Here is a 27,882-nt window from a genome sequence, read left to right on the forward strand (position 1 = left end):
AAAAAAAATCCCTCAATCTTCCTTTAAAACTAATTCATTGAATGAAAGTTTTACTTCTAAAATTCCTGTAAATGGAAACTCCTTCTATTTACTGATAGTATATCGGGTGTGTCCAGCATCTTATCAGAAGAAATAATGTAATATAGAGGAACATAAGTATAATGATGGAGATCAAAGTGGTGAATATAGACCTGCGTGACAGGAGGGGCTTACCTTGAGGATAAGCTGCTTCAGAAAGAGGAGCATGAAAGCTCGCAGGGAAATAATCTCCTTCTGTGAAGGACGGGGTCCATCTGCAGAAATGGGGGGGGGGGGGGGGGTCCGATCATGGCAACTCGCACAAAGGGAGTCAGAGTAGTCAAAGGCAGAGAGAGTAATTTCGTCACCCCGGCCCATTCCCTGCATCTTGCCCTCCGCCGATGGACCATCTAGCCCCTGCCACACATCAGTGACTGCTGACCACAAGTTGACCACAAGCTGACCACAAACTGACCACAAACTGCAGACAGGATGAGTGACAAATTATTCACTGTTCTTTGCTTTGTTTTGTTTTAAATTGCCCTCTAAATTCTTTCCAGGATTGGCTCGACCCTTTTAGGGGCCCTAGGAAACCTTTAACTTTGGAAACCTCCTTACAAAGAAAACCGATGATCGTTTCACTTCCTGCATAACGCAGGTAATTCAGTCAACTGCCTATTCTGCCTACACCTAGAACCGGCCCTGCTTCTGGCATTGCTGGCCTACACATTAATTCAGCCAGATTAAGCAAACAGCTCACAAGTGTTTTGGAACTGGTGGCACTTTTGGGATGTGAACCTGAAACCTTATGGTCAAACGCTCACAGGTCACATCCGTCGGTACTAGCTGGAGCCGTAACAGAACACTTTCTGATATTGCTCGACAGAGACTGAAATAGGAAGTCAGATAATAAATAGACAATAGAGCTCATCATTTGGCACATTGACAGAAGCACAGGCAAGTCAAACGGCTTTCCCCTGGAGAGCATTCAGCGTGATGCCTTTTGTCTGCACTGAAGTTCCTATTTGCCTTTTTCGCATCTTAGTGTCTATTAAGCCCAGGCGGAGAAAATTGATCCATAGCATGACGATGACTAAAAATAAATGTGAGAGCCGAGGTGCGAGGCGAGAGAGACAGAGGGAAGCTGAGGGGGCGCATGCCATGCTCCTCTCGGCGTACCGGAACCTTTTAGGTTCAGCTTTTTTTCAGTTGGAGAGGGTGGACCGCGTGGGTTATCCTCCACATTTCTCTAACAGGTCTCAGCGACTGACCACATGTCGGCGGTGCATGTGAGAGAGCAAGGGAGTTTATCGGTACCAAGAACACAAACGCTGTACTTGCATTCTTGCAACAGATGCATCCTTGATATTTGGGGCTGGGCAAGAACGACATCCGGGTATTTTTACAGTCCTTCTTAACTATTGTACTTCAGCAATGGAAGATGACATTAAACAGATACACAAGAACACAAGAACAGTCAAGTATGCATACTGATAAACACCCCAAGTTGGAAGTGATGGATCACATTACATTGCCAGACCTCTGCTATCTGCTTTACTTCCAAACTCTGCATCCCATGTGACAATGCGATTCACAGTCCTCTGATTCACTCTCAGGGCTGGTTTACAGGGCAGTGCAGTACCCTCACACCTCCAAGGCTGTGTGTCTTCTTGCTCTCCCTGTATTTGCACATGTATGCAGTCCAAAAACGTGCACCTTGGTGAGCAGGTGTCCAAACTGTGTGCATCTGTGCCATACACACACTGACATCTCATGCAGTGTGCTCCCAGCTTCGCTGATAGTGAATTCTGGGATAGACTCTGGGCTCACCGCTACCCTGTACCTCAGATAACGTGTTATGGAATATGGTTGCATGGATGGAGCTACTCTCAAAAGTAAGCTGAACTAAAATGAACCACTCAGTTCAGCCAATAAGTTAAGCAGTGATTTGATAAAACACTCTTATCGCGTGAACAGTACCACAGCAGGGCAGGAATCCAGGATTTACCCCAAATTAATCCACTGCGACTGCATGCCTGCATGACATCAGATGAACAGTGCTTGGCACCCAGGGAGGACTCAGGGAGCGTGGACAAGGCCCTGCAGTCGGAGGCCGCTAATCCATCACCACCGCAAGAAATAATCTCATTGGTGCTGGCCAAGGCATCCCAATCATCCCCATTCTCATTCCACACATCTCCACAAATTTCTTTGCTTCCAGGGCGATACCTAGAATCGTTTCTGTCGATTACAGGCTGTAGGCCTGGGCTAACTGCCACCAGCTTCACACCCCACTGGTGCAAGCTGGAACATCATCCTCCATGACCCCCGCACCTCGCAAACTGCCCTGATTAGATGTTAAACATTGTATCTTTATTATGAAGAACCTCAAGCGGACAGGAAGAGGAAGAAACAAACCATATTAGATTTTGGTCTGCGTGCATATTTGCCGATTTGTTAGGCTTCATTATACGTCAGGGTCCACTTCGGAAACTAGAATCAGACCATCACTACTAGCTTTCAGACATTTAAGAAAACAAACAGATAATACACCTGTAAAAGATAAGCAGCATCCCTCTGTTATTGGCAAGATGTATAAGGCAGCCAGAAACCTTGTTTTCAAAGGCCTCTCCTTTGTTCCCCATGATTGAACTATTTATCTCTGTCCATTCCTACTTCCTCCCCCAATTCTTTGGCAGAAAAAGACTCCCAGGTGAGTCTGGTCTGAATACTCCTCACCAAGTAAAGAAATGACAAGACTTGGCCTTTCCACCTGTCACATGGTCTCCCAATTCCTCCCAAACCCTAAGAAATCTGGTATTTGGTGTGACTGTCAATGACTGCTTGACTGTATGGTACCCAAGAGTTACATTTGATAAGTTTTTAACCCAAAAGATTTTGAAATAGAGATTTCCCAGCACTAAACCCAAAATCTAACACTGCACTTCTGCAGTGCATATGCATGTGTCTTGCAGTAACTCTTCATATGAATCCTCTGTAGTGCCTGAATGTGTGCATCTGCCCATGCCATGGACTGCCATCCCCTTCCTTGTGCCCCGTGCTCCAAGAAACCCCCCCCCCCAGTGACCCAGTACTGATTAACTCATTGCAAGGTGGATGGGCTATGGACTGGATGCTCCCAGTGAACTTCTACAGGTGCACCATAGAGTCAGTGATCACATACTGCGTGGTACTCTGGCTGCACCTTGGAGAACAGAAAGACCGTGCAGTGCATCATCAGCACAGCCCAGCGGATCACTGGCACCCAGCTTCCATCACTGGAAGAAATCCATTGCGCCCGGTGCAGCCGCAGAGCTGGAAAAACAATCAAGGACCCTTTCCATCCTGGACACAAACTCTTCACACCTCTGCCTTCTGGTAGACGCTACAAAACCCTGTATGAACGCACAACCCGGCCGAGGAACAGGCTTAACCCTACAGCTATGACACCTCTGAAGTCTCAGCACTGATCTCTCAACTCTACAAGCACATCCCAAACCAAAACCTGACCCCTCAAATGAAACACCTTGATTTTTCACCCTGCTGTCACCAAGCAACAGGGTGAATTATGGGAAAACCAGAGTTTTGTGCTGTTTGCATTACTTGATCACCCCACAAGGTAAATTACATAATTAGCCACATTTTCATCAATAATGAAGAAAAACAAAATCATAAACCTCAAGACTGTATTTTACTCGTTCCGGCAAAATAGTTAGCGGGCACTGCACTCACGGTCTTCAGTTTCCTGCAAATTTCCTGCACCACTGACCTAGCAATTTCCACATTATATCGCGGCTGCAATGTATTTCACGCATTCACAGTCAATGTCTATGTGTTGCAGGCAAAATACAGAGATGTGTTTATGCCACATGAATAATACAAATCAATTATAATAGTATGAAGTGCATTCCTCCTTTTTGACAATTTAACAGTTTTTACACAAGAACTTCCCTCTCACAAAAGTGAGCGAGCGATCCTGTATTCTTTTGCAGGGTAATTAATGACCAGTGTTTATATGCTTTTTGGCTTTGATTATGAGAAATCATTAGCAGTGTGTACAGAGGCAGTGACTGGATACAGGGTAATTCATTAGAGACACACCATTCCCAGGGATGTTCTTCCTGCGAGCCGGTTGAACAGCTAGAGATTGTGAAGGCGTGGGGAATCGGAATGCTTTTGTACATCGCTAATTAATATACCCCGGCAACCAAGCAACAGAAACAACAAACAGGACTGGAAGCAGACACTTGTTAAGCACTTAGACTTGCAGTTGGAGGGTTTTGGGAAAAAAATTTTTTCATCAAAAAATGTCAGTTAGACAACTAAGCATTTTTTTAAAAAAAAAAAGGCAAGGAAATGCACTCTCACTGCCATCTTGCATTACAGCTAATGCTAACTTGCTTGGCAGAGAGAGAGAGAGAGAACTTCGATGAAGTCAGTCCAATCAGATGCCAGCTTCGTCCGCAGGACCAACATTACGGGGAGGAGGAGGAAGAGGACAGACAGGCCACAAAACTGATAACCTATGGATTTTTCTTCCAATTTGTACCTATTTTTTTCTATCACCGAAAACATCTTTATATCGCACCCACCTTGTTTAGACTAACCAGTCACCCCACCACCCCCCCCATCACTGTCACCATGGTAAATGTTCCCGGGCACCTGCCCATCACATTCCCCTTCACTCACTCACTCAGAGTGTCAATGGGACCCCGGGAAGCTTATCAAAGATGACAGACCCTCCATGCTGGGCCCCCCCAGCAGCCCCCGAGGTGATGATGCTCACCCAGACCCTTGGGCGTGATGCCACTGCTCTCCATGGGATTCAGCACCCAGTAGTAGAACTTGAGCGTGTGCATGAGCTGCAGCACAGTACCGACACGTCGGATGGTGCTGTAGATGGTTGCCGTGCCGATGAACTCTGCTGACAGGTATGTGTAGAGGGAGAGCTGAACCTAGAACAGGGGAGAACCACACACACGCTGTCAGACACACAAAGCACCATGAAGACCTGGAACGGGAAAACTGCACAACCATGCACTGTGAGACACACACAGCACCACGACAACCTGAAACAGGGGAGAACCACACACACATGCACTGTCAGACACATACAGCACCACAACGACCCAGAATGGGGGAGAACCCCCCACACACACACATGCACTGTCAGACACATACAGCACCATGACAACCTGAAACAGGGGAGAACCCCACACACATGCACTGTCAGACACATACAGCACCATGACAACCTGAAACAGGGAAGAATCCCACACAAACGCACTGTCAGACCCCTACAGTACCACAACAACCCAGAACGGGTAAGAATTGCACACGCACACTGTCAGACACACACAGCACCACAATGAAGTGGAACGAGGGAGAACCACACACACACACACACACACACTGTCAGACGCACACAGTACTACAACCACCAGGAACAGGGGAGAACCACATACACCCATGCCGTCAGGCTTGGAAATCACATATGTGCACACAGGCAGACTTACATACATCCACCTCAAACGAAGATTCACATCTTACCCCCGAGGACAGAATAGAAACACATAACAAATTGGGGGGAGGGGGGGCACTATCATCATGAGAGGGCGAGTCAAGTGAGTGCAGTCACCCAGATTGATTTGTCCAGTCTAGTTCTCAGTCCTCACTATCGATTTGGATGTTCAGATCTGTTTCCTCTCAAGTAACCCAAATCCCCTGCTGCAGGCCCTGAGAGTGACACGCTTGTGTTTTACAATTGCCCTCCTCCCCCTGCCAAAACAGCCACCTCAGTGCCCCTGTTTGTTTCTCTGAATCATCCATCCATCCATCAGCCCCGGATAAAGTGAAACTAAAACCTGCAGCTCTTCTGTGATCCTCCACTACACTGGATCTTTCCGAGCTGTGCGCAGGGGCCCTGACAGAAAAGATGGCTGATTCATCATTTAGGTTGTAAAGATGCATTGATGCATCGTGATGAATCGATTTTTAATTTGGCAATTCAATGTAAAGTCAGGGTCAATTTTTTTGAAGGGGGTGAAATACTTCCAGGCTACACGCGCGTTCACGCTCAAAGTAGCAGTGCTGGTTCACGGATTTCTGAAATGCAGGATGGTAAGGTGAAGCTCATTAATATTCATAAAAGAAGCACTACCTGATGATCTTGGCACTACAACACTATTGGGAAACTCACCCCTGCTTTGTAGAACAGAACGATCTCTCTGATGGTTAAGATAATCGTTGCATTATAATGCTTTTGGGAAATGCCACTATTTTGTAGTGCAAAAGAGTCATTCTTTTTGCATGCTACAGAGCAATAGTCAAGACCCTGAGGTAGCTAACTAGCTAACTAACTAAAAAGTAATGTTAGTCTTGAAGATGCACAACATATTAGTTACCATATCAGTATCTGATATTAGCTAAGATATTAGCATTAATCCGATGTTTCAGTATTTAACTTTATCAATATTCTAAATTAGCAGCACCAATTTTACATTGAAATGTTCTCCCTGTTTAATAATATCAATAGAAATAAATGTTCTGAGATCCAACTTTCTTTATATTCTGTTAATGATATGTAATTAAGTTCCAGTGGTAAAATCTGTGATTTTTTTTTTCAGTGAGGTCAAAAAAGGATCTAATTTTGGTTATCAAAATAATTGAATAATCAATTAATCAAATTGAATTGTGATAGAAATGAAAGATTTTCGATATAATTCTCAATAATTGTAATCTACTCCAATCGCCTTGGGGCCAACAATTTAAACCCCTATTCATCACATATGAGCTCTCCCTAGTCTTTTCATTGGTTTTCCTTGCTAATGTTTTTACTGGTATTTTGCTCTTCATTGGCTACACAAGGTCATGTGACACAAGACCAAAAACCAAACAAATTCTTCGGAGGAATGAAGAGCGCAAGCTAAACTGTGCACGGAGGGTGAAATCCTGACTCCAAGGCGGCCTCATTCTTAAATATCTACATCTTTATCTATTCTTTCTGTCACCAGACCATGGGCTTGTGCAATTTATTTGACCACATATCAGTGATTCATAAAACTCCGTTTTCATGGTTCCAAAGATGGTCTGCGCACAAAGCCGTCACCCCCTACACGCCTCATCTCCTCGTCACGGGGTGTTACGGAGAAGGAGGCTTCTCTGAGTTTATGAACCGGCTTGCTGCAGGGGTGGGGGTTGCGGACTGGCATCCATTAATCTTAGCAGCTGTGATAAACGAGCTCTTCCTGTGGCTGTTTGAGAATCGTGGGAGCCAGTCATGCTCCTCCAGCAAGCCAGCCCGAGACTTCTGAAGTCATGACGGCCGGTGACCACCATGTTTGACCCTGATTCCGTTTTTCCCGATTCCTGAAGAGAGTCATCCAAACAAGCAGCAAGAGACAGCAGTACTGTGGCTGAAGCCCTCGTGTACACATCCAGGCATAGCCATGGCCAGGCAGCTTAGCACGCACCCACACAGACCTGGGCACAGCGATTCATAACCCCAGACACCGCCCTGAACACAGCCCCACCTCCCCGGGCTCACCTTGGCCGGGGTGTGGATCCAGATGGCCGCGTTGAACAGGATGTGGTCGCAGAGCTGCTTGAGTAAAGGTGCGCCGTGGGTCAGGCCATCCAGGTACTTGGCAAAGGAGAGGAACTGCTCCAGCACAGCTCTGGTGATGTGGACCCTGGACGACTAGAGAGAACCAGTGGACACTTGTCAGAGACCCACGTGCAACCTGACCGACTGACCACATCCATGACGAACCCTGTGCTCATAGGGGATTATCATTCATGGTGGAAAACGGCAGGTTTGGGTCAGGACTGGTACCCAATGAAAATATTAACTCTAAACATGTGTATATTCCAATCACATGAATTAAAAATGTGGTCTCATGCAATCCGAATGTCATCATTATGTAACATCTATAAATATATACTGCATGTATAATGGCCTGATTAGTTGGTACAGTGCATTCTGGGACAGCCCCATTTTAACACATCCATCCATCTTCCAAGCGCTTATCCAACTCAGGGTGACGGAGAGTCTGGAGCTTATCCCAGAAAGCACAGGGCACGAGGCAGGGAACACCCTGGATGCAAGGACATTACACAGAGAGACACAGCAAGTCACACAGAAGGTGTAATCCTCTAATCATGGGTTCAAAGCTGGCTGCAGACCAAACTCATCTGTTTCATTTCATATTTGGTTTCCATTTCCCCAGTGTTCTGTTAATTTTTCTATCTTAGTTTTAATGTCCTAGGTTTGCCCTGTTCATGAGTTTGGTTTTGCTTATATGTTATCCTAGTCTTCCTTAATGTTGCTACGCCTTGGTTTGTTAGGTTCCCTGGTTCCTGGTCTTGTTCCATGGTCTTGTTGATTAGTTGTTCACACCTACCCATTGTTAGTCCTCATCATCAGTGTATTTAAGGTCTGCTCATTTCCCCAGTCAGTCATTGTGCTGTGTTAATGTGTGTTATGCTGTTGGTTTCTTCTAGTTCTGGCCCTGGTGATGGCTGTTTCCCTTTGTATGTTAGCTTATTGGTTTTCTTTTAATTTGTTTTTTAATTCAAGTTTAGCTCTGACCCCTCATGGTCCCTTTTATTTTGTGGTTTCCCTTGTATTCTGTTTTGTTTATTAAACCGCTTTAGTCTCTGAGCCGCATGTGGATTGTCCACCTTTTTCCTGTCTGCGCCGTGACCTGTCGCCGTAACTCACTCACTGGGCACTTCATTAGGATCACTATGTAATACTGGGTATGCCCTCCTTTTGCTCTCAAAATAGCCTAGATTTCTTTGTGGCATGGATTCCACAAGACTGTGGAAACATTCCTTTGAGGTTGTGGTCCATGCTCACGTGATTGCATCACGCACTCTGCAGAGTTGCCAGCTGCACATCCATGCTGCAAATCTCCCTTTTTACTACATCCCGAAGGTGTTCTACTGGATTCGGATCCAGTGGCTGCGGGTGATTGCTGAAGAAAACCAAACTCATCTTCAAGTTTATGGGGGCTTTACAAGTACGCAGATGACTTCACAGTTTCAGATGACTTCTACACTGTGACATGGTGTCATATCATGCTGGAAGTAGGCATCAGAAGATGGGTAAATTGTTGCCAGGAAGGGATGCACAATACTCAAATAGGCTGTAGCATTCAAGCAATGATCGACTGACATTAATGGGCCCAATGTGTAGCAAGAAAACATTCCTCACATTATTACAGCACCAACACCAGTCTGAATTCTTGCTGTTGATATCAAATTCTGACCCTACCATCTGTGTGCCTCAGCATAAACTGAAATTCATCAGACCAGGGTACGTTTTTCCAAATCTTCAATTGTCCTGTTTTGGTGAACCTATACACACTGCAGCCTCAACTGTCTGTTTGTGGCTGGCAGAAACGGAACCCAACATGGTCTTCTGCTGTTACAGCCCATCCACCTCAAGGTGCAATGTTCTGTGCATTCTGAGATGCTTTTCTATTCACCACAATTGTACAGAGAGTTTATCCTAGTTAGTATAACCTGTCAATCAGCTCAAAACAGTCTTTTCTAACCTCTCTCATGAATAAGGTGTTTCTGTCCACAAAACTGCCAATCGCTTAATGTTTCTGAATAAACTATAAAAAGTGCTGTGCATGAAAATCCCAGATCATCAGCAGTTACAGAAATTCTAAAACTGTCCCATCTGGCACCAGCAATCGTACCACAGTCAAAATCACTAAGATACATTTTCCCCCCATTCTGGTGTTTGATGTGAGCATTAGCTGAAGCTCCTGACCTGTATCTGTATGATTCTATGCACTGCGCTGCTGCCCCATAACTGGCTGACTTCATAATTGCATGAATAAACATGTATTAAGGTCTTCCTAATAAAATGCTCAGTGAGTATTCGTACAATCATAACTATGTTAATCTTTAAATGAGCTAACTCAAATAAATTCAACTGTTAAAGAATGATAACAGCCCTATGGTGGACATGTTTTCATTTGGAGCACTGAAACGGAGGCAGACACTTCTCTTTACGTCTGCATTCCTCAGCTGAAGTGGCAGGGACACAGACTGTTCAGGGTCGCTGAGCACCATGACGCCGTCTGAAGTGCGGAATGGTCACGCCGGCGCCCTTCCTTACACAACTCATCTTATTTTACTATAATAGCAGAGGAAGTGATCTTCCGTCCATTAGACACTAACCCCAACCAGTCCTAACAGTAGAGGCAGAATGCACATTCTGGGCAGGACAGTGTCCATACAGACTATATAAAGCAAATGTTACTTATGGACCCACTGAAAATCCCCATCCGAAGTTGTGTAAGATCATACCACACTGCCCCTGGGGGAGCCACTTACCTTCTCCAAGAGGTACCCGATGACCAGGAAGCCCTTCCCCCCCAGCATCTGCTCCTGCATGGCCACGGAGCTCTTCAGAAGTTCCACCAGGAAGGCGAGGAGCGTGGCACTGCAATGCAGGAGAGTGTCACTGGGAGCAGATAAGGGTCTTTAAACAGGGATAAAAAGCTGTACGTTCAAACACCGGGAGGTTAACTGCCATGGTGTCGTTAACCTCCAGTCTTAATTGCCTCCCTAAATACCCAGGCCCATTAACGGGCACGTAAAGCTGCGAACTATGAAAATTGCTTCGTGCTGGAGACGCCTTACGGGAAGACTCTCATCGAGATGTGATGAGTGGTCACACCTTGCGCGTGCCTTTGTTTAACTGGGGGAGATGAGGCTTTCACAGAGATGAAAGGTAAATCTATAAAAAGCTTCATTAGCTCCAGTGTAGAAAAAACTTAACGACCATATCCTGAAGGTAGGAGACGGACACAACCTGGGCATGACCAGACTGAAGGCTGAACAGCCTACTGACAGAAAGGCATGATCCACTCCAGTCAACCGTCTGGCATTACAAACACAGCAGCCATCAAGGTCACACATCTGTGAGTTCAAAGAGACATACAACAAAATCCCTGACTGCTTCTCTTAATTAGACAACATGCCACCTGACAGCAGCATTCAATGGCTGAGGCAGCTGACTTTACACACTACAATGTCTCGTATGCCACTTCCTGTTCATGGTAACATAACTGGAACTTGGTAACCTCCACTCACCAGACCATGGTCTCCACCTGGCTGTCATTCTGCTGGCGGTAGTCCAGCTGAGCAAATAGTGGGAAGAGCACCTGGATGCCACCGATGGAGTGGATGGCACTGTGGATGGAGTGTGTCACGATGGCTTTCACATCCTGTGGGGTGGGGGCAGGGGCGATCACAAACACATACTAAGCCCAGTCTCCAACTCACTGTTTGTGAAAAAGAGAAGGCGCCTTGGGGGGGTTTCACCCACCTGCAGCATGAGGGCATGGGGCGAGTGCACAAAGATGGAGGGATTCTCCTTGGGCGATGACTCCAGGCAGAGCTGGGCGTCGGTGGCCTTGGCGTTGTAGGTGAAGCAGATGCTGCTGGCCAGCTTTCCGTCGTACAGTACCTGTTTGTGGTGCTCGGCTAGGTGCAGGTCGCTCTCAGACTTGAACTTGAAGGTGCTCTGGAGAAGGTTCCCAGAAGATGCCATGGTTTCATTTTGCAACAAAAGCCGGATTGGGAGATCATTGTTATCTTCAGTAAACAATGTATTATTGTAGCATATGAGACAGAACAGTCTAAATCTGGTTTACGGATTCAGGGAGGTAAATTCATGGTTTTTACCCTCCCAGTCCTGTAACCTCTCTAAATTACATAGCAAATTAATTACCAAAAAGAAGCTGCGCAATACATAACAGCTGTAACAAGCATCACAAAGCTTCCCGCGTAATTTCTAATCGGTCATAATTGCATCAAGGCAAATAAATAAAAGTCAGACTTGGTGGGAAAATCATTTTTACTAAAGCACATCGAGTTATTGAATGCAGAGCATGGGAAGTCATTCACAGAGAGATCTCAGGGATGGATCACAGCAAGGAAGATAATATATCACACGCGCGACCAAAGAGATGCAATTATTTGCACACCATTAAGTTTTGACAGCATCGACAGGGAGGTAACGCGTGCCCCCCTGTACTTAACAGACATTCCAAAGCATGCTGTCCAGCCAAGCTTTGGGGGAGAGGAGTGGACACACCGAAGAAGCCAAGGAAAATGATGGATGAGTCCCCCTCACCCCCCGGCTGATGGTTCAATCTTCAGCTTGGCACTCCTAATTCCCAAAGCCTCTGCGTACTTGTAAACCCTAGATGCTCACAACTGCATTGGGCTCACCCTAGGCCAGTGTGATGTCACCCCAAGCTGACATGGAGATAGGCAGACCGGCTGATGTGGGCTTTCCTGTCTCTGCAAATTTTTAAAGCACTAGGTGACGCTTCTGTGCCCTGACACTTCTTCCCCTCATCCTGAAGGCACACAGTTCTCACATGCTCCTGCTCACAAAAAAGAAGAGCATGTGAAGCAGTTCTCAGAGTATTACTCTACCTTCAAGAATGCTGTAACAACCAAGGTGAGCATCTAAGAATCCACCTATGAGAATCCCTTATCAATAATAGCAAACCACACGGCATTACAGCATCATATTGCCTTCATGTTTCACCCTAGGTGTCTTTCAACACTTTCTGCTTAACGAATGGTCCCAGATCCCCACAAGAAGGTTGCACGAGCTTGTCAGAGAGCACATGCACACGCGTAGAGCAGCCCTGCCCTGTGGATTCTCCTTGTTCCACACCTGGCACATCCACGTGTAAGTTGTCCATAAGGCACCAGCCTAGCGAATGCATTACAGACGCTAATGTGACCGGAGAATATATGTGATGTGCTGAGCGCAAACATTGTCCTGTAAACCATGTTTAATTTTTTGTTTTTAATGTTTACTGTGTGAGAGGCAGACACAGAATCTTTTAGCGCTGGTAATTCTGACAGGGCGTATTCACTGCTCACACCCTGCTGCGAACACTTAGGGTGTCACACCTCACATCTGTGTACATCATACTCAGCCGAGACGCGACCGTTCCCGCTGTCACCAAACAGAATGACGCGTCACGGGGCCGCTCTCTATGGATCTGATCCACAGCAGCACATAAGATGGATGTCAGTTAAATTCAGATTAAACGGCATATTTACGGAAAAAAAGCACCACAGACATTCAATAGAAACCAGGCATCTGGTCATTAGTCCTATCCTTAGGTCACCTGCCACCATGGACGATGCCTAGATGCCCACTTGAGCCCAAATGAAAACTTCAAAAATCAGGTCATTGCAATAAACATTACACTTTTAAGAGGATAAGTAAGGTCACAACAAAATACTTAAATTTTTTTCTTGAGTCATTATTGCCGATAAATATATATATATAAAAAAAAAAAAAACGTACATGAATAATTTATGGATTCTGACATACAAATTTGTATCGTTCCCACTGACTGGCTTTAAAGACAGGCCCGAAAGTTAGATGTGCGTAGGGGTGAGCATGCCCAGAAGAGCCCAGGGGAGGCCGGCCGTGATTCAGCGCCAGGGCCCCGTGCCAGTGGCAGCGTATAAATTTTAATCATACACCCCAGGATGGGCAGCAAAGTTCATCACTCGAGCTTGTGAAGTGCCGCAGTTTGGCTACGGTACCCCGACGCAGTCGCGACTCAGAGAGGCTGTCAGGTTAGCCGCCACGTGAAATGGTTTATGCCTCACTCGGCACACGCAGGCACCTCATGCTGGACATGTTAAAGGCCCACAACTCCACGCTCATTCCAGTCCACACTACATCTCCGCAAGATACTGCCACTACCCTCTGGCTAACCTTTTCTACTGTTGCTACCTACAAGCTAACCTTAGGTACCATACCTGCCCTTAGCTACAGGCTAGCCTTAGCTACCGTTGCTACCCACAGCCTAACATTAGCTACTGTCGCTACCTACAGGTTAGCCTTACCTACTGCTCATGCTCCCTAGGCTGTCGCTACCCGCAGGCTACTACTCGCTGCCCTGCCTGGACTGATGATGCCAATGGCAGTGCCGGGCAAGGTCACATCCTGCTGCATGTTTAATATGCGCATGTTTATCGCCATGGGATGAGGAAAAAAAAACACCAAATTAAAACGCAGTCATTGTAACAGCAGGAAGCCGTCATTCCCTGCTCCAGGTACTCTCAGCAGAGAGAGAGAGAGAGAGAGAGAGAGAGAGAGAGAGAGAGACAAACGTAGACACACTGCCAACTCACCACTGATATATTTAGCTGCCTCTCAAAAATCCAGTCATTTGAAACAGTCACACGCCCCCCCTCCCCCCCGCCGGAAGTAATTAGCAGCAATGCAGTGACGCAGGAGATGCTCAATAAGCCAAATAGAAGTAAGCAGTAGGTCAGCCTCTCAGAAAAAGAGCCAGTGAAGGACACACTCAGACTACACAGGCAATAAACACAGAAGCAGGCACTGGGGCTCACAGCACCAGCAAAGGGGTCAGGATCAGAGCATGGCTCCATTAATGAACACCGCCGCCCTGCATGTAAAGTCACCAGGAAAAAGAACAAAACACTTCACTAAGGTGGTCTGATTTTAATGAAAAAGAATGAGAACACACTATTTACACTAATGAGCCTACAGCCCCCCCCACCCCCCCCCAAAGAACGTCCTAGCGCCACGCCTGGACATGCACAAACAGAAGACTTAGGAACCTTATTTCATAAACACTCACAGCTGTCACATATATGTAGCCCCTGAGGATGAGACCAGCAATTAGGTTTGACTCCAATTTGACTTTCCATGCTGCCCAGCGCATTATTCTCAAGGATCACATGATTCAAGGTAGCATTTATCAGTGACTGACATCAGCCCTGCAAGCGAATGCTAATGCACAAGCGGTCCAGTTTACAGTGGCTTCCAGTTACAATAAGGGTGGGGCCACGCACCTTGTAGCCAGGCCCCAGCTGGTGTATGGCGAAGATCTGGGCCGGGTTGAGCGCCTCGCTGAACACGTAGATAGCCCCCAGCTGGCCGCAGAAGACTCGATTGGCATCTGCTGTCTCCGATGAGCCCAGGAAGCATTTGTCGTAACTCTGTCACAGGGTGGGGGACACACACACAGAGCTATGCAGTAACAGTGTGGTTCCATAGCACAGTGGTGGTTAGTTGTTCTGAACAAACTCAAAGCACCATTTAACCAGCAGGGACAAATGGTCCACTTAAAAAGAGCTCTTAAGATTCCTGCCTACGGTGCCCGAGATACATTCATATTGTAATTAACACTTGAAATACAGAATACGATCTATGCATTCAAGAGAAAAGCAAATATTTGTCGGCAAATGAAGACCGGCTGCTCTTTGAGAATCAATGCCAGCCGCCAATGTCATTCTGTCGCATTAACGGAGAAGTCGAGGAGAACGAGACGATCAAATGGGGCCTAGGCTAATTAAGTGCAGATAGCTAATCAGTAAAGGAGAGTGAGGTTTACAAAGGGTTTGAGGTATTTTTATACAGGTTGGCTAAAGCACCTGGTTAATGCCACCGAAACAGCAGCCCCCAGAAAGAGATCATCTCACCTGACCATCTGCCACACGATTCACCCATTTTTCTCTCTCTGTACATCTGACTGACAGATAACATATTCAGGGATGCTTCCCAAAGCCAGAGCAGTAAACGGTCACCCTGCGTCCCTATCTACACTCGGCTAAACGCCTGTGCACTTCCACTCCACGCATCCTAACCCTCTCTGTTTTGGCTGAGCAGAGCGAGGGGAGGTGCTCACATCGTTAGTGTTGACGTGCCAGGCCATATCACCATAGGAGACCAGCTGGCCGTTAACATAGCAGCGGATCTCGCTGTTCCTCCAGCGGTTGTAGATGTGGACGATGCTGATCATGTACCACTGGAGAACAAACAGAAGCAACAAGGAAATTAAGGTCAGAAACAAATTACATAGGAGTCAGTTCTACGGAGTATGCCAGGCAGCTGGAAAAAAACACAAGGGCACCTGGGAGATGTAGTACTTACTGGCCTAGCTTGTCAGTAGTTCGAATCTCTGCATAACTAAGAGCAGCTGCTTCTATTTCTCAGTCTGCTACAGTTTCCAGATGATTTCGATCCAAAGGTGGGCTCCAGAGAGTGGCGCCGACAGGACGTCAAGTGCTATCTACCATTTCCTCACATCTGCTGGGTCCCAGCTCAAACATGTGGCTCTAAAAACTACTGTGAAGCTGGAAGCAGTGTGTACCAGAATTTGCACAGGAGCATTAAAAATACATCAGTACCAGACAAAGTGCAAGTCAGGGCAGTCATACAAAATAAAAACTCTGTCTTGTCTATCTTACAGAGAAGGTTTAGTTATTCGCTAGTGTGGAATCCCATCAGGGAGTCACCACTCATATGCAGAGTAACGGATTCAATGCCAGTTGAGGGCCATGTGGCGCTGGAGGCAAACTTCCCCACTGGCACACACCACCCGAGAGAAAGTGAGCTCATCTGGCTATGTCAGCGTATCCTCTGCAGGTGGCGCCCTAGGCAGTTGCCTATGTTACCTATTGGGATGACTGGCAATGAGTCGACTCCTCTCAGTCGCAGTTCCTTGCGACATGCTGATTAGACTAGATTAAGGGTCCAGTCATCTCTCACCGGTTTATAAATCTGCTCCTTGCAGTTTCCTGACCTGAGCCTCCAGGAGCGGATTGACATACAGATCAGTGTTTACCATGCCAAACCAGTCACTGCAGGAACAAGCTGGCAGATCAGGAACAGCCAGCAAAACAGCCTGCCTGCCACCTGCAAGGCAACATTAAGCGGATGTTAAGACTTCTGAGAGTGGATTTACACGCTGGATACAGAAGTCCAGGGCTCCTCTTGAAGTACCACCAAATCAGATTTGAGTTCTTGTCCACGTCACTTGTGAAAAGACTGCTATGAAGGTCCCTTGCTGCCTGCTCCGATATTTTCTGGAATCCTCCAAAACAGGGCACAGGAAGAAAGAAGCCACCTAACACTTTCAAGTGTGTTCTGAGCAAGTTCAACTCTCTGCCCCGAGCTGGGGTCGCAGGCAGCAGGGAATGCTGCATATCCCAGAGCAGCAGACCACACAATGGGCATCTCATGCAGATCAAAACAAAAGAAACTCTTGGTTTGCATGCGGCTCTCAAAAAACAAAAGATCTTCAAATGTAGAGAGTACATGACTATCGTGAAATAGCTACATACCACTGCTTTCCCTCCAAAAGAAGAGAAATGCTGATTCTGAAACGCTTGTCCTGAACTAGCGAGCTGCCATGCCATGATGCCGTGCATCCAGTGAGGGCGAACTCCACTGTGCATCCATAGAGGTTTGTGATGGATAGTGATGACACCTGAAATATCCTCTAGATTCTAGTGTATTGTTTTGTTTAGTGCAGACCTGCACAATGTCCATGTGAAGTTGTCTCTGATGGTGACTCCCAGAAACTTAAAGTTGCCGACTTGAGCTTCTTTGCCAGTGGACACGGAAGTCCAGCTCTTACTTCCTGAAATTCATGGTCAGATCCTTGATCTCACTAACAATAAGGGAGAGACTGTTACCCTGACACCATTTTGCCAGGAGCCTAATCTCCTCCCTATAGGTGGTTCAGTGGTGTTATCACCACCCATTTACCCAAGCTGGTTCCTTGCAGTCTTCTAGGCTTACATGAGACCAGTCTCACCCACAGTTAAAGACCTTGGTGACCTGCTGTCAGGGAGCAACAAAAATGCTTTTAATCTAGGTTTTAAACACTGAAAACTAAGAGGAAGTGAGTTAATCATAACAGATGCTTGTCAGTATTGTATTACAGACATGTCATATCAACTTCAACAGTGCATTGTCCCACATTCTAGCATTCCGCATAATTCCCTCAATTCCACCACTGCCTAAAAGCATGAAATCTTTTATTATCATGCAACATTTCTAACGCCATCTACATTGCTTAGATGTTCCGAGGAGATCGCCCTGCACCATCCCACAAGCCAGCACCGCAGTTTCTCCAGCGTCAGGCAAACCCTGTTAATGTCACAGTCCGTTTAGTGGAACCGGCCAAATTCTGTCAGCGTAGCAGAACTGATTCTCCGCGGAAGATCAATGGAAACGCGTTTATGAGAGATGGGAGCAGAATGGTCAATCACGACCCCCCTCCCCCCCACTCCATAACGGCAGCTATCCAGAGCAGAATGCCGGCCCTCCCCTCGGCCAGGCGTGGACGCTCACCTTCCGTGGCTGGAAGTCGTATTTCACACAGTGCTGGAAACCTTTGCCCTTCGATTTCAAGGATGTCACTATCAGGCAGTTGCCCACAAAATGGGCAGAGTACCCGATTCCTTTGCTGGTCCGGAAGCTGAAAGTGAAGCAAAATGACGTCCCAGAAATAAAGGCTTTAATACAACTGAGAAGATGTCAAAGACATGGCATAAAACAAAGCAGGTTTCCATGAAAATGAAATCTAGAAGTAAAAGTTTATGGTGAGTAATACATATTAATACATATTCCAGCCACTTGTCCAGTACAGAGTCACTGGGCGGGGGGGGGGGGGGGGGGGTGTGCTTTGGCAGGGAAACATGTCAGTCCATCACAGGGGATGCGTGCACACACACACACACACACACACACACACACACACACACACGTACACACACACACACACACGTACACACACACACACACACACACACACACACACACACACACACACACACACATACACACACACACACACACACACGTACACACACACACACACACACACACACACACACACACACGTACACACACACACACACACATACACACACACACACACACACACGTACACACACACACACACACACACACACACACACACACACACGTACACACACACACACACACGTACACACACACACACACACACACACACACACACACACACACACACACACATACACACACACACACACACACACGTACACACACACACACACACACACACACACACACACACACACACACGTACACACACACACACACACACACACACACACACACACACACATACACACACACACACACACACACGTACACACACACACACACACACACACACACACACACACATACACACACACACACACACACACACACACACACACACACACATGCATACAGACGCATACGCACACACACACACACACACACACACACACACACACACACACACACACACACACATGCATACAGACGCATACGCACACACACACACACACACACACACACACACACACACACACACACACACACACACGTACACACACACACACACACACACACACACACACACATGCATACAGACGCATACGCACACACACACACACACACACACACACACACACACACACACACGTACACACACACACACACACACACACACACACGTACACACACACACACACACACACACACACACACACACACACACACACATACACACACACACACACACACACACACACACACACACACACACGCATACAGACGCATACGCACACACACACACACACACACACACACACACACACACACACACACACACACACACACATGCATACAGACGCATACGCACACACACACACACACACACACACACACACACACACACACACACGTACACACACACACACACACACACACACACACACACACACACATGCATACAGACGCATACGCACACACACACACACACACACACACACACACACACACACACACACACACACATGCATACAGACGCATACGCACACACACACACACACACACACACACACACACACACACACACACACACGTACACACACACACACACACACACACACACACACACACACGTACACACACACACACACACACACACACACACACACACACACACACACACGTACACACACACACACACACACACACACACACACACGTACACACACACACACACACACACACACACACACACATACACACACACACACACACGTACACACACACACACACACACACACACGTACACACACACACACACACACACACACACACACACACACACACACACACACACACACGTACACACATACACACACACACACACACGTACACACACACACACACACACACACACACACGTACACACATACACACACACACACACACGTACACACACACACACACACACACACGTACACACACACACACACACACACACACGTACACACACACACACACACACACACACACACACACACACACACACACACATACACACACACACACACACACACACACACATACACACACACACACACACACACACACACACGTACACACACACACACACACACACACACACACACACACACACGCATACACACACACGCTGCTTATGCAGGATGCGGTCGCAGCAAACCTAGAGGCAAGCAGGGAGATACCCAGGAAAGACAGCAGCCCATCACGGGCAACACACTCACACACACACACACGTACACACACACGTACACACATACACACACACACACACGTACACACACACACACACACACACGTACACACACACACACGTACACACACACACACACACACACACACGTACACACACACACACACACACACACACACGTACACACACACACACACACACACACACACACACACGTACACACACACACACACACACACACACACACACACACATACACACACACACACACACACACACACACGTACACACACACACACACACGTACACACACACACACACACACGTACACACACACACACACACACACACACACACACACACACGCATACAGACGCATACACACGCATATACACACACGCTGCTTATGCAGGATGCGGTCGCAGCAAACCTAGAGGCAAGCAGGGAGATACCCAGGAAAGACAGCAGCCCATCACGGGCAACACACTCACACACCATATGTGAATCCTGCACACCGAATCAGCTAATCAGGGCAAAACATGTGTCTCTAAAAGACATAAAGATAACAAAAACCCGCTGCATTACCAGGCTGCCTCCGTCCAAAGAATAATCAAACCATACTGGCTCCAAGGGATTGAAGAGCAGTGAATGGGAGCCGACTGACCTGCCCCCTCATGATGCACTGCTGCTCTCTCACGCTGTCCAGAGGCTCTGAATTTTATGGGTACCCAGAGCTAGGCTTGAAGAGTGAACTGTGGACCAAACTAAACTAAGCCCTCAAGGAACTTTTTCTGCCGTCAGCAGGGGCTGCCGTTTTGTAAATCAGGTTCTGTAACCTCAGCTCCAAGCGTCTTCCCACGAGCGCCTTGGCCAGCTCTGAGGGCTTCCGTTCCCTTAACTCAGCATTTCACGCTCGACCCGGCTGCACTCTGAGGAAAAACCTTCTGGTCACAGCTGCACAGCCAAAGTGGAGGTCAGGGTGGCCCAGCATCCTCCACACCTCTAGAGAAAGCCTCATGTACAGGAGCGGGAACAACCAATTCGTTACACAAAGTCAATAAATGAGGTCACATTTTCTTCGGGGGGAGGGGGTTACTATTTTCCCATGACTCCTTTTCCCTGCTCTGTTCTTGGAGCTAAGGGACATCAGTCGATAAAAAACCGCACTCCCATTGTATCGATCCCAATGCTGATTACCCACAATCCCCTGCCCATGACGACCACTCGTCTCGCTAGGCATCCCAAGCTGAATTAATATCCCTTCGTACAGTGCTGACCCCCCCAGCTTCAACATAACTCCACTTCCAGTGCCAGCATAGAGCAGCAGCGAGAGCCTCAGTAATCAATGATTTTATCAGCAGCTTTTGCTGTGACTGGATCTCTTTTCATAAGCTTTCGTTCTCCAATTATATGATGAAAGGGCCTGCATCTCTAAAAGGGTGAGAAAGCTCAGGCGTGCGTGATCATTCAGGCTCGGCAGGTTGGGGCCCCCAGCCAAGTTCAAAGGGAATACAGGAGGCATGGGGGGGGGGTATAACCACTGATCTCACATCAGATCTGGCAGAAACTGAGGGAATCGAAGCCCATTCTCACCAGTAGAGATAAGGCTTGTCCTTGTCCACGTTGATGTTGTTGAGCGGGTCCATGCGAAACCAGGTGTTGAGAGTGAATCCATTCTGGTAAGGCCACTTGGCGATGGGAGGAAGAGCGATGGCCTGTATGGGACGCCGTGAGGGCTGTCAGCTCAATGGCTTCCAGACAGTTTGATAAAATCATACAACACAGCTTAAGCTAAACCTTTCTAGCATTTTCCCTTACATAACATATAGACTAACATACATAATACTGCATAAAACACCCCCAAAAAACATGTTCTCAGTGGATTCTGAATAAAGCACTTTAGTATGTACCAAATGTCATATTCCCTTTTAGTGACTGCAATAATAAACACATAATAGTAATAAAAAAAGTCCTGCGTAATCCTGACATGAAATGGGGATCAAACTTCTATTTCTAAAGACTCGGTTAGGGAGTCATGAATGAGTAACAGCGGAGGTGCCCTGCTCATAAAGCCACTGGCGATACTGCAGCATTACAGCCAAGGGGGGTATTTCTACATGTCATAAATGCCTGGGAGTTCACGAGAAGCAGTGTGGGCTGCGATAGGCTGTAAAAATGCAGAAGGCGGTACTCACGGCTGCACTGCGTCCTGGGAAGTTAAAGAAGGTGTCTGGGCCGTGCCTCTGGGGCATCTGATTGAGCACCGACAGTAACTTCACCGCGTGCCTCGGCTGAGGAAAAGGAGAGAGAGCAGGAGTGAGAGGAGAACAGAAAATGAAGGTGTCTGTACAGGGGAGGCTAGGACAGCTTAAGGAATTAAAGAAAACTGAGGTGCAAAAATTAATTAATTAGATAATTTAGCTGCCACAATGACAGTTGACGAACACCCTGTTGAAAGCAAGTAAATCATCATATTTTTCTGTTTTCAGCCGTCATCATTACCTGTGTCCTTATATGCCCCAAAGAACATCACCAAGACAAGCACAGATTCAGCTATCATACTGATCCCCTCACTCTCACCCCTGGCTGTCTGCCTGCGCTGCATCCCCCCCCCCCCCCCACTCACCCAGACACCATTGTCTCCCCTCAGCATGCTGAAAAGCAGCTTCAGCTCCTTGACGGTGATGCTGTAGCTGGCCAGCACCCCTAGCATGTCCACCAGCAGATCTGAAACACCGTACACACCACAGAGTCAGGGCCGGCTCATGATTCGGGTAAAACGAGGATCCCACTCTTAGAAGAAGATCAACCCGCAATGTTCAGATGGGTACATTCCCTGGACAGGGGTCTGGGCCAGACTCTGATAGGAAAACAGTCCTCAGGGAGTACAGTTGCTCATACGGATTAGTGAATCCATCCTCGTCTTAAGGAGATTAATCCCCAACTAAACATCATTTGATGAATCTGAAGACTGCAGATACACAGATGCAGCCAGCTGTGATGCCGCTGCTTCCAGAAGGAGGAGGAGGAATGAAGAACATTTTAATTCTCTTGGAGAGGTGAAAAAAGAAAGCCGGCAAAAGCAAAGTACAAATGCTCTTTATAATGTCTGTGGTCATAATGAGCATAATAAACATTCTTTTCATAAAAAGATATCAGTCATAAGGGGACACTATATGGAAATGATATCAATTACCAGGGGATACTATTTGGGAATGCTGCCAGCCATGAGGGGATACTATATGGGAATGATATCAATTACCAGCGGATATTATTTGGGAATGCTGCCAACCATGAGGGGATACTATATGGGAATGATATCAATTACCAGGGGATACTATTTGGGAATGCTGCCAACCATGAGGGGATACTATATGGGAATGATATCAATTACCAGGAGATACTATTTGGGAATGCTGCCAGCCATGAGGGGAAACTATATGGGAAAGATATCAATTGTAAGGGGATACTATACACCAGGGGCAGGAATCCTGATCCATGGAAGGCTGGTGTGGGTGTGGGTTTTCGAGATGACAACTCATCAGCCATGAGGGGATACTATACGAGAATGATAACAGCCATGAGGGGATACTATACGGGAATGATAACAGCCATGAGGGGGTACTATACGGGAATGATAACAGCAATGAGGGAATACTATACAGGAATGATAACAGCCATGAGGGGATACTATACGGGAATGATAACAGCAATGAGGAGATGCTATAAGAGAATGATATCAGCAATGAGGGAATACTATACAGGAATGATAACAGCCATGAGGGGATACTATACGGGAATGATATCAACAATGAGGGAATACTATACAGGAATGATAACAGCCATGAGGGGATACTATACGGGAATGATATCAACAATGAGGGAATACTATACGGGAATGATAACAGCCATGAGGGGATGCTATACGTGAATGATATCAGCAATGAGGGTATATTCGGGAGTTATGTCACTCCGAAAATTAGTTTCAATATTAAAGACAATGCAAATTTCCGACTTCATTATGTGCCATTTCAAATGGTAATTCCTCTGAAGGAGCTTCTCCAGGCCGTTAGCGAATGTGTCTAATGACATCTCACTAATGTCTTTAATCATCCTTCTTTTTCTCAGACTACAAATTTCACAAGGGGACACAATCTGAAGTTAATTTAAAGTTAATCCTCATCCATGGTCTTGGCTGATTCTGAAAGTTGCTCTTTTAACCTAATATTCATGGCTGCAGTAAAACTGTAATATTACATTCAAGGCCAAAACGGGTTTCGAATCCTAATGTTTGAACACTATTTTAGAATATGTGCTATATGATTTAACAGCAACAGGAGTTTATAATAAGAATAGCTATTATTATTATTATTATTATTATTATTATCCATCCATCCATCCATCCATCCATTTTCCAAACCGCTTATCCTACTGGGTCGCGGGGGGTCCGGAGCCTATCCCGGAAGCAATGGGCACGAGGCAGGGAACAACCCAGGATGGGGGGCCAGTCCATCACAGGGAACACTCACACACACACCATTCACACACACATGCACACCTATGGACAATTTAGCAAGTCCAATTAGTCCAATTTTTGGACTGTGGGGGGAAACCGGAGTACCCGGAGGAAACCCCACGACGACATGGAGAGAACATGCAAACTCCACACACATGCGGAGGCGAAGACTCGAACCCGGGTCCCAAAGGTGTGAGGCAACAGTGCTAACCACTGCACCACCATGCTGCCCCCTTATTATTATTTTGATTATTATTATTTTTGTCATGTAATAGAGCAGGCGGGCCGTGCTTGAGGCCGTACCTGCAATCATGTCGTCAACAGCGCCCATCCTGGTCAGCACCTGCTGGATGAGGCCCACCTCGGTGCTGGTCTGCAGGTTGCGCACGCTTTTGCGCAGGATGGCCGTGAACATGCTCCACATCTCAGCCTGACAGGGCAGGTCGCAGTGCTCCAGGAGCTCCACCATGCAGCCGATGCTCTCCTCATCCTGGATGATAAAGTTGGTCTCCAGGTCGAACTCGCCACCCACCAGCTTGAAGAGAGGAGAAGAAAACAAAGAAAGATGGCGAGATTGTACGGCGGGATGGAGTAGCAAGGAAGAGATTTATTGGACTGGCAGTAGGCTCCCCTCTGATTGATTCTGATTGCATTTAAAATGCAGTGATACAGGCTATTCATGCAGGGCTTTCACTATCAAAGAAGCTGAAAATTAGACACACAATAACCCGCTCTTTCTTTGCACCCAGAATAAATATCATTAAAAAACAACTGGTAAACAGCAATCAATGATTTTATCTATTGAGTTCAGCAGGCATGAAATTGAGCACTGCAGGCACAAGGTGGAAGGGGGAGGAGGGGGCTGCCATTTGACACAGCAGGGCAGGGACAGATGGCCCCCGCAGTGCAAAGAGGTGGAGCCTGTGCAGTCCAATGGCCCACATAGTACAAGGAAGCGGACTCAGGGGAAGCCGATGGCCGTGGCAGTCCAACGAGGTGGAGCCTGGGTAAGGTTGATGGACCCCGCAATCAAAAGGGGCAGAGCCTGAGCAGGCCGATGGCCCCCACAGTCCAAAGGAGCCCGGGTAGGCCGATGGCCTCTGAAGTACAAGAGGAAGGAGCCTGGGCAGGCCGATGGTCTCCACCATCCAAGGGGGCGGAGCCTGGGCAGGCCGATGGTCTCCACCATCCAAGGGGGCGGAGCCTGGGCAGGCCGATGGTCTCCACCATCCAAGGGGGCGGAGCCTGGGCAGGCCGATGGCCCCACCTCATTATGACTGTTCCCCACTGTGTGGTAATCCATCCACGTTGCATCCCCGTGTTCCCAGAAGGCTTCTATCAGAAATGGCATTGCGCTTCCAATAGCAACTTTAATCTGAGATGTATGACAGCACGGAGTCTCTTTATGGACGTGTGTGGTGATGATTAATGAGAGGATGTCACACAGATAGCAGGGCCAACATGGCCTAACTGTCTGGGTCGGTTGAACACGGCTTGTCACAAATGCCCGTTCACACATCCTTACTGTTGTCTCTTCCCATAATTCCAATACCACCAAAAAGTGCGCCTTGCTTCATAATTGCATCTATTCATGCCGCATCAGTCATCAGCATACTTATTAAAAGCTTGACATTTTCTTCTGAATAACACATTAGTAAGAATACAGTTTTGAGGCTCCCAGCTCCTTAGTATAGAGCTATGACTGTGGACAATTTGTTGCTCATTTATTCTTCTAGGGGCTGAGATCATCTCGAGGGGATCAAGCATTAGGCAGGGTTAGAGCAAGGCCAGAGCATGACAGCAAAGCTGAAAAGGATTACTACCATAAGGACAAGTGGTCAATATGAAGGGTAGGGAGCCAATTAAAACAAAACGATGAGCTATGCATATTATGCAACACTGATGTCCTCCATGTATGTGGCATGAAGCAGAATGAAGCATGAAGAATGTTGGCTTGCCGTACCTCTGGGAAATTTACAACTACAACATGGTTCAATAAGCAATCTGCTTTTTCACTGCCTTGTGTTCATTTGGACATGGAAGTTACTGGCCATGATGGGAAGAACTGTGATTATCATATGTCGTCAAACCCCCACTGGCTTAACACATACGCATATACATAAATAACTTCTACATAAATAACGTATCTTGTACTGGCTACTTGAACTATCTTATGATTAATAATTCCCCCCTTTTGCAACATATGCAAATCAAGATAGGAAAGCAAAGCATGCTGGGCTGGGCCTGTTACACGCGCATTAGCATGATGATGGCTGAGCTGCCCATGAGCCTAACGAGCTACGAACTGCAGCGTGAAGCAGACCCTGCTGGAGCGCTCACATGCCACTGCCTCGACACGCCTCCTTAACCTTTATTTGACTCTCTTTTTCTGCTTCGCAGTCTCATCTGGGGAAGGGAGGGGGTTGGTAACAGAGCACACTATTCTTTACTACTCTGAGTAAAGTACTGTAAAAATCGACTTTTAACACAGTGAAGTTTGTAAGGGAGGTGCATGGCTCAGTGACTAGGAAATGGCCTGTTTACAGTCTGCAACGTGGTAAAATAGTACCGGTTTTCACTAAGGTCAGACTTGCCAAAGTCACTCTCAGGTGAACCAAATTAATGGATGACAAGTGAGCTTGCTTGTTGAGTTGCACTGTAGTGTCACACCCCCAGGGTTGGTGGTCTGAAGCTTGCCCCCTATTCGCTTGTTTAGGGACTATTGATGTCTTCCCTTTATTTATACAGGTTTCCTTTCACAGTCCTAAAGAAGTTTAAATTGATTGGTTTCCCCAGACTGTCCGCAGTGTGGGAGTGTGTGCCCTATGAAGGATTGGCAAACCAATATGGGGTGTCCCAGGGGCTCCTTACAAAGGGGTCCGGATTCACGGCCACCCTGAGCCAGATAAGGGGGTGATGGAGATG

The 27,882-nt window shown here is 47.0% G+C and overlaps 1 protein-coding gene across 1 annotated transcript in view; it reads right to left on the bottom strand.

Moving 5' to 3' along the window:
- nbeab (neurobeachin b) overlaps positions 1–27,882 on the bottom strand; it is a 231,740-nt gene that overhangs the window by 134,956 nt on the left and 68,902 nt on the right. The window contains exons 2-14 of the mRNA XM_048980718.1: positions 25,261–25,492; positions 23,068–23,168; positions 22,637–22,732; positions 22,035–22,156; positions 18,194–18,320; positions 15,741–15,860; positions 14,905–15,051; positions 11,369–11,566; positions 11,134–11,267; positions 10,372–10,480; positions 7,565–7,717; positions 4,805–4,973; positions 214–293 (exon numbers count right to left, since the gene is read on the bottom strand). Coding sequence (XP_048836675.1) covers positions 214–293; positions 4,805–4,973; positions 7,565–7,717; positions 10,372–10,480; positions 11,134–11,267; positions 11,369–11,566; positions 14,905–15,051; positions 15,741–15,860; positions 18,194–18,320; positions 22,035–22,156; positions 22,637–22,732; positions 23,068–23,168; positions 25,261–25,492 — 1,788 coding nt within the window. The remainder of the gene's footprint in view (positions 1–213; positions 294–4,804; positions 4,974–7,564; positions 7,718–10,371; positions 10,481–11,133; positions 11,268–11,368; positions 11,567–14,904; positions 15,052–15,740; positions 15,861–18,193; positions 18,321–22,034; positions 22,157–22,636; positions 22,733–23,067; positions 23,169–25,260; positions 25,493–27,882) is intronic.

The sequence above is a fragment of the Brienomyrus brachyistius genome, chromosome 17, assembly GCF_023856365.1.
Source record: "Brienomyrus brachyistius isolate T26 chromosome 17, BBRACH_0.4, whole genome shotgun sequence".
In the NCBI taxonomy this organism is placed as follows: Eukaryota; Metazoa; Chordata; class Actinopteri; order Osteoglossiformes; family Mormyridae; genus Brienomyrus; species Brienomyrus brachyistius.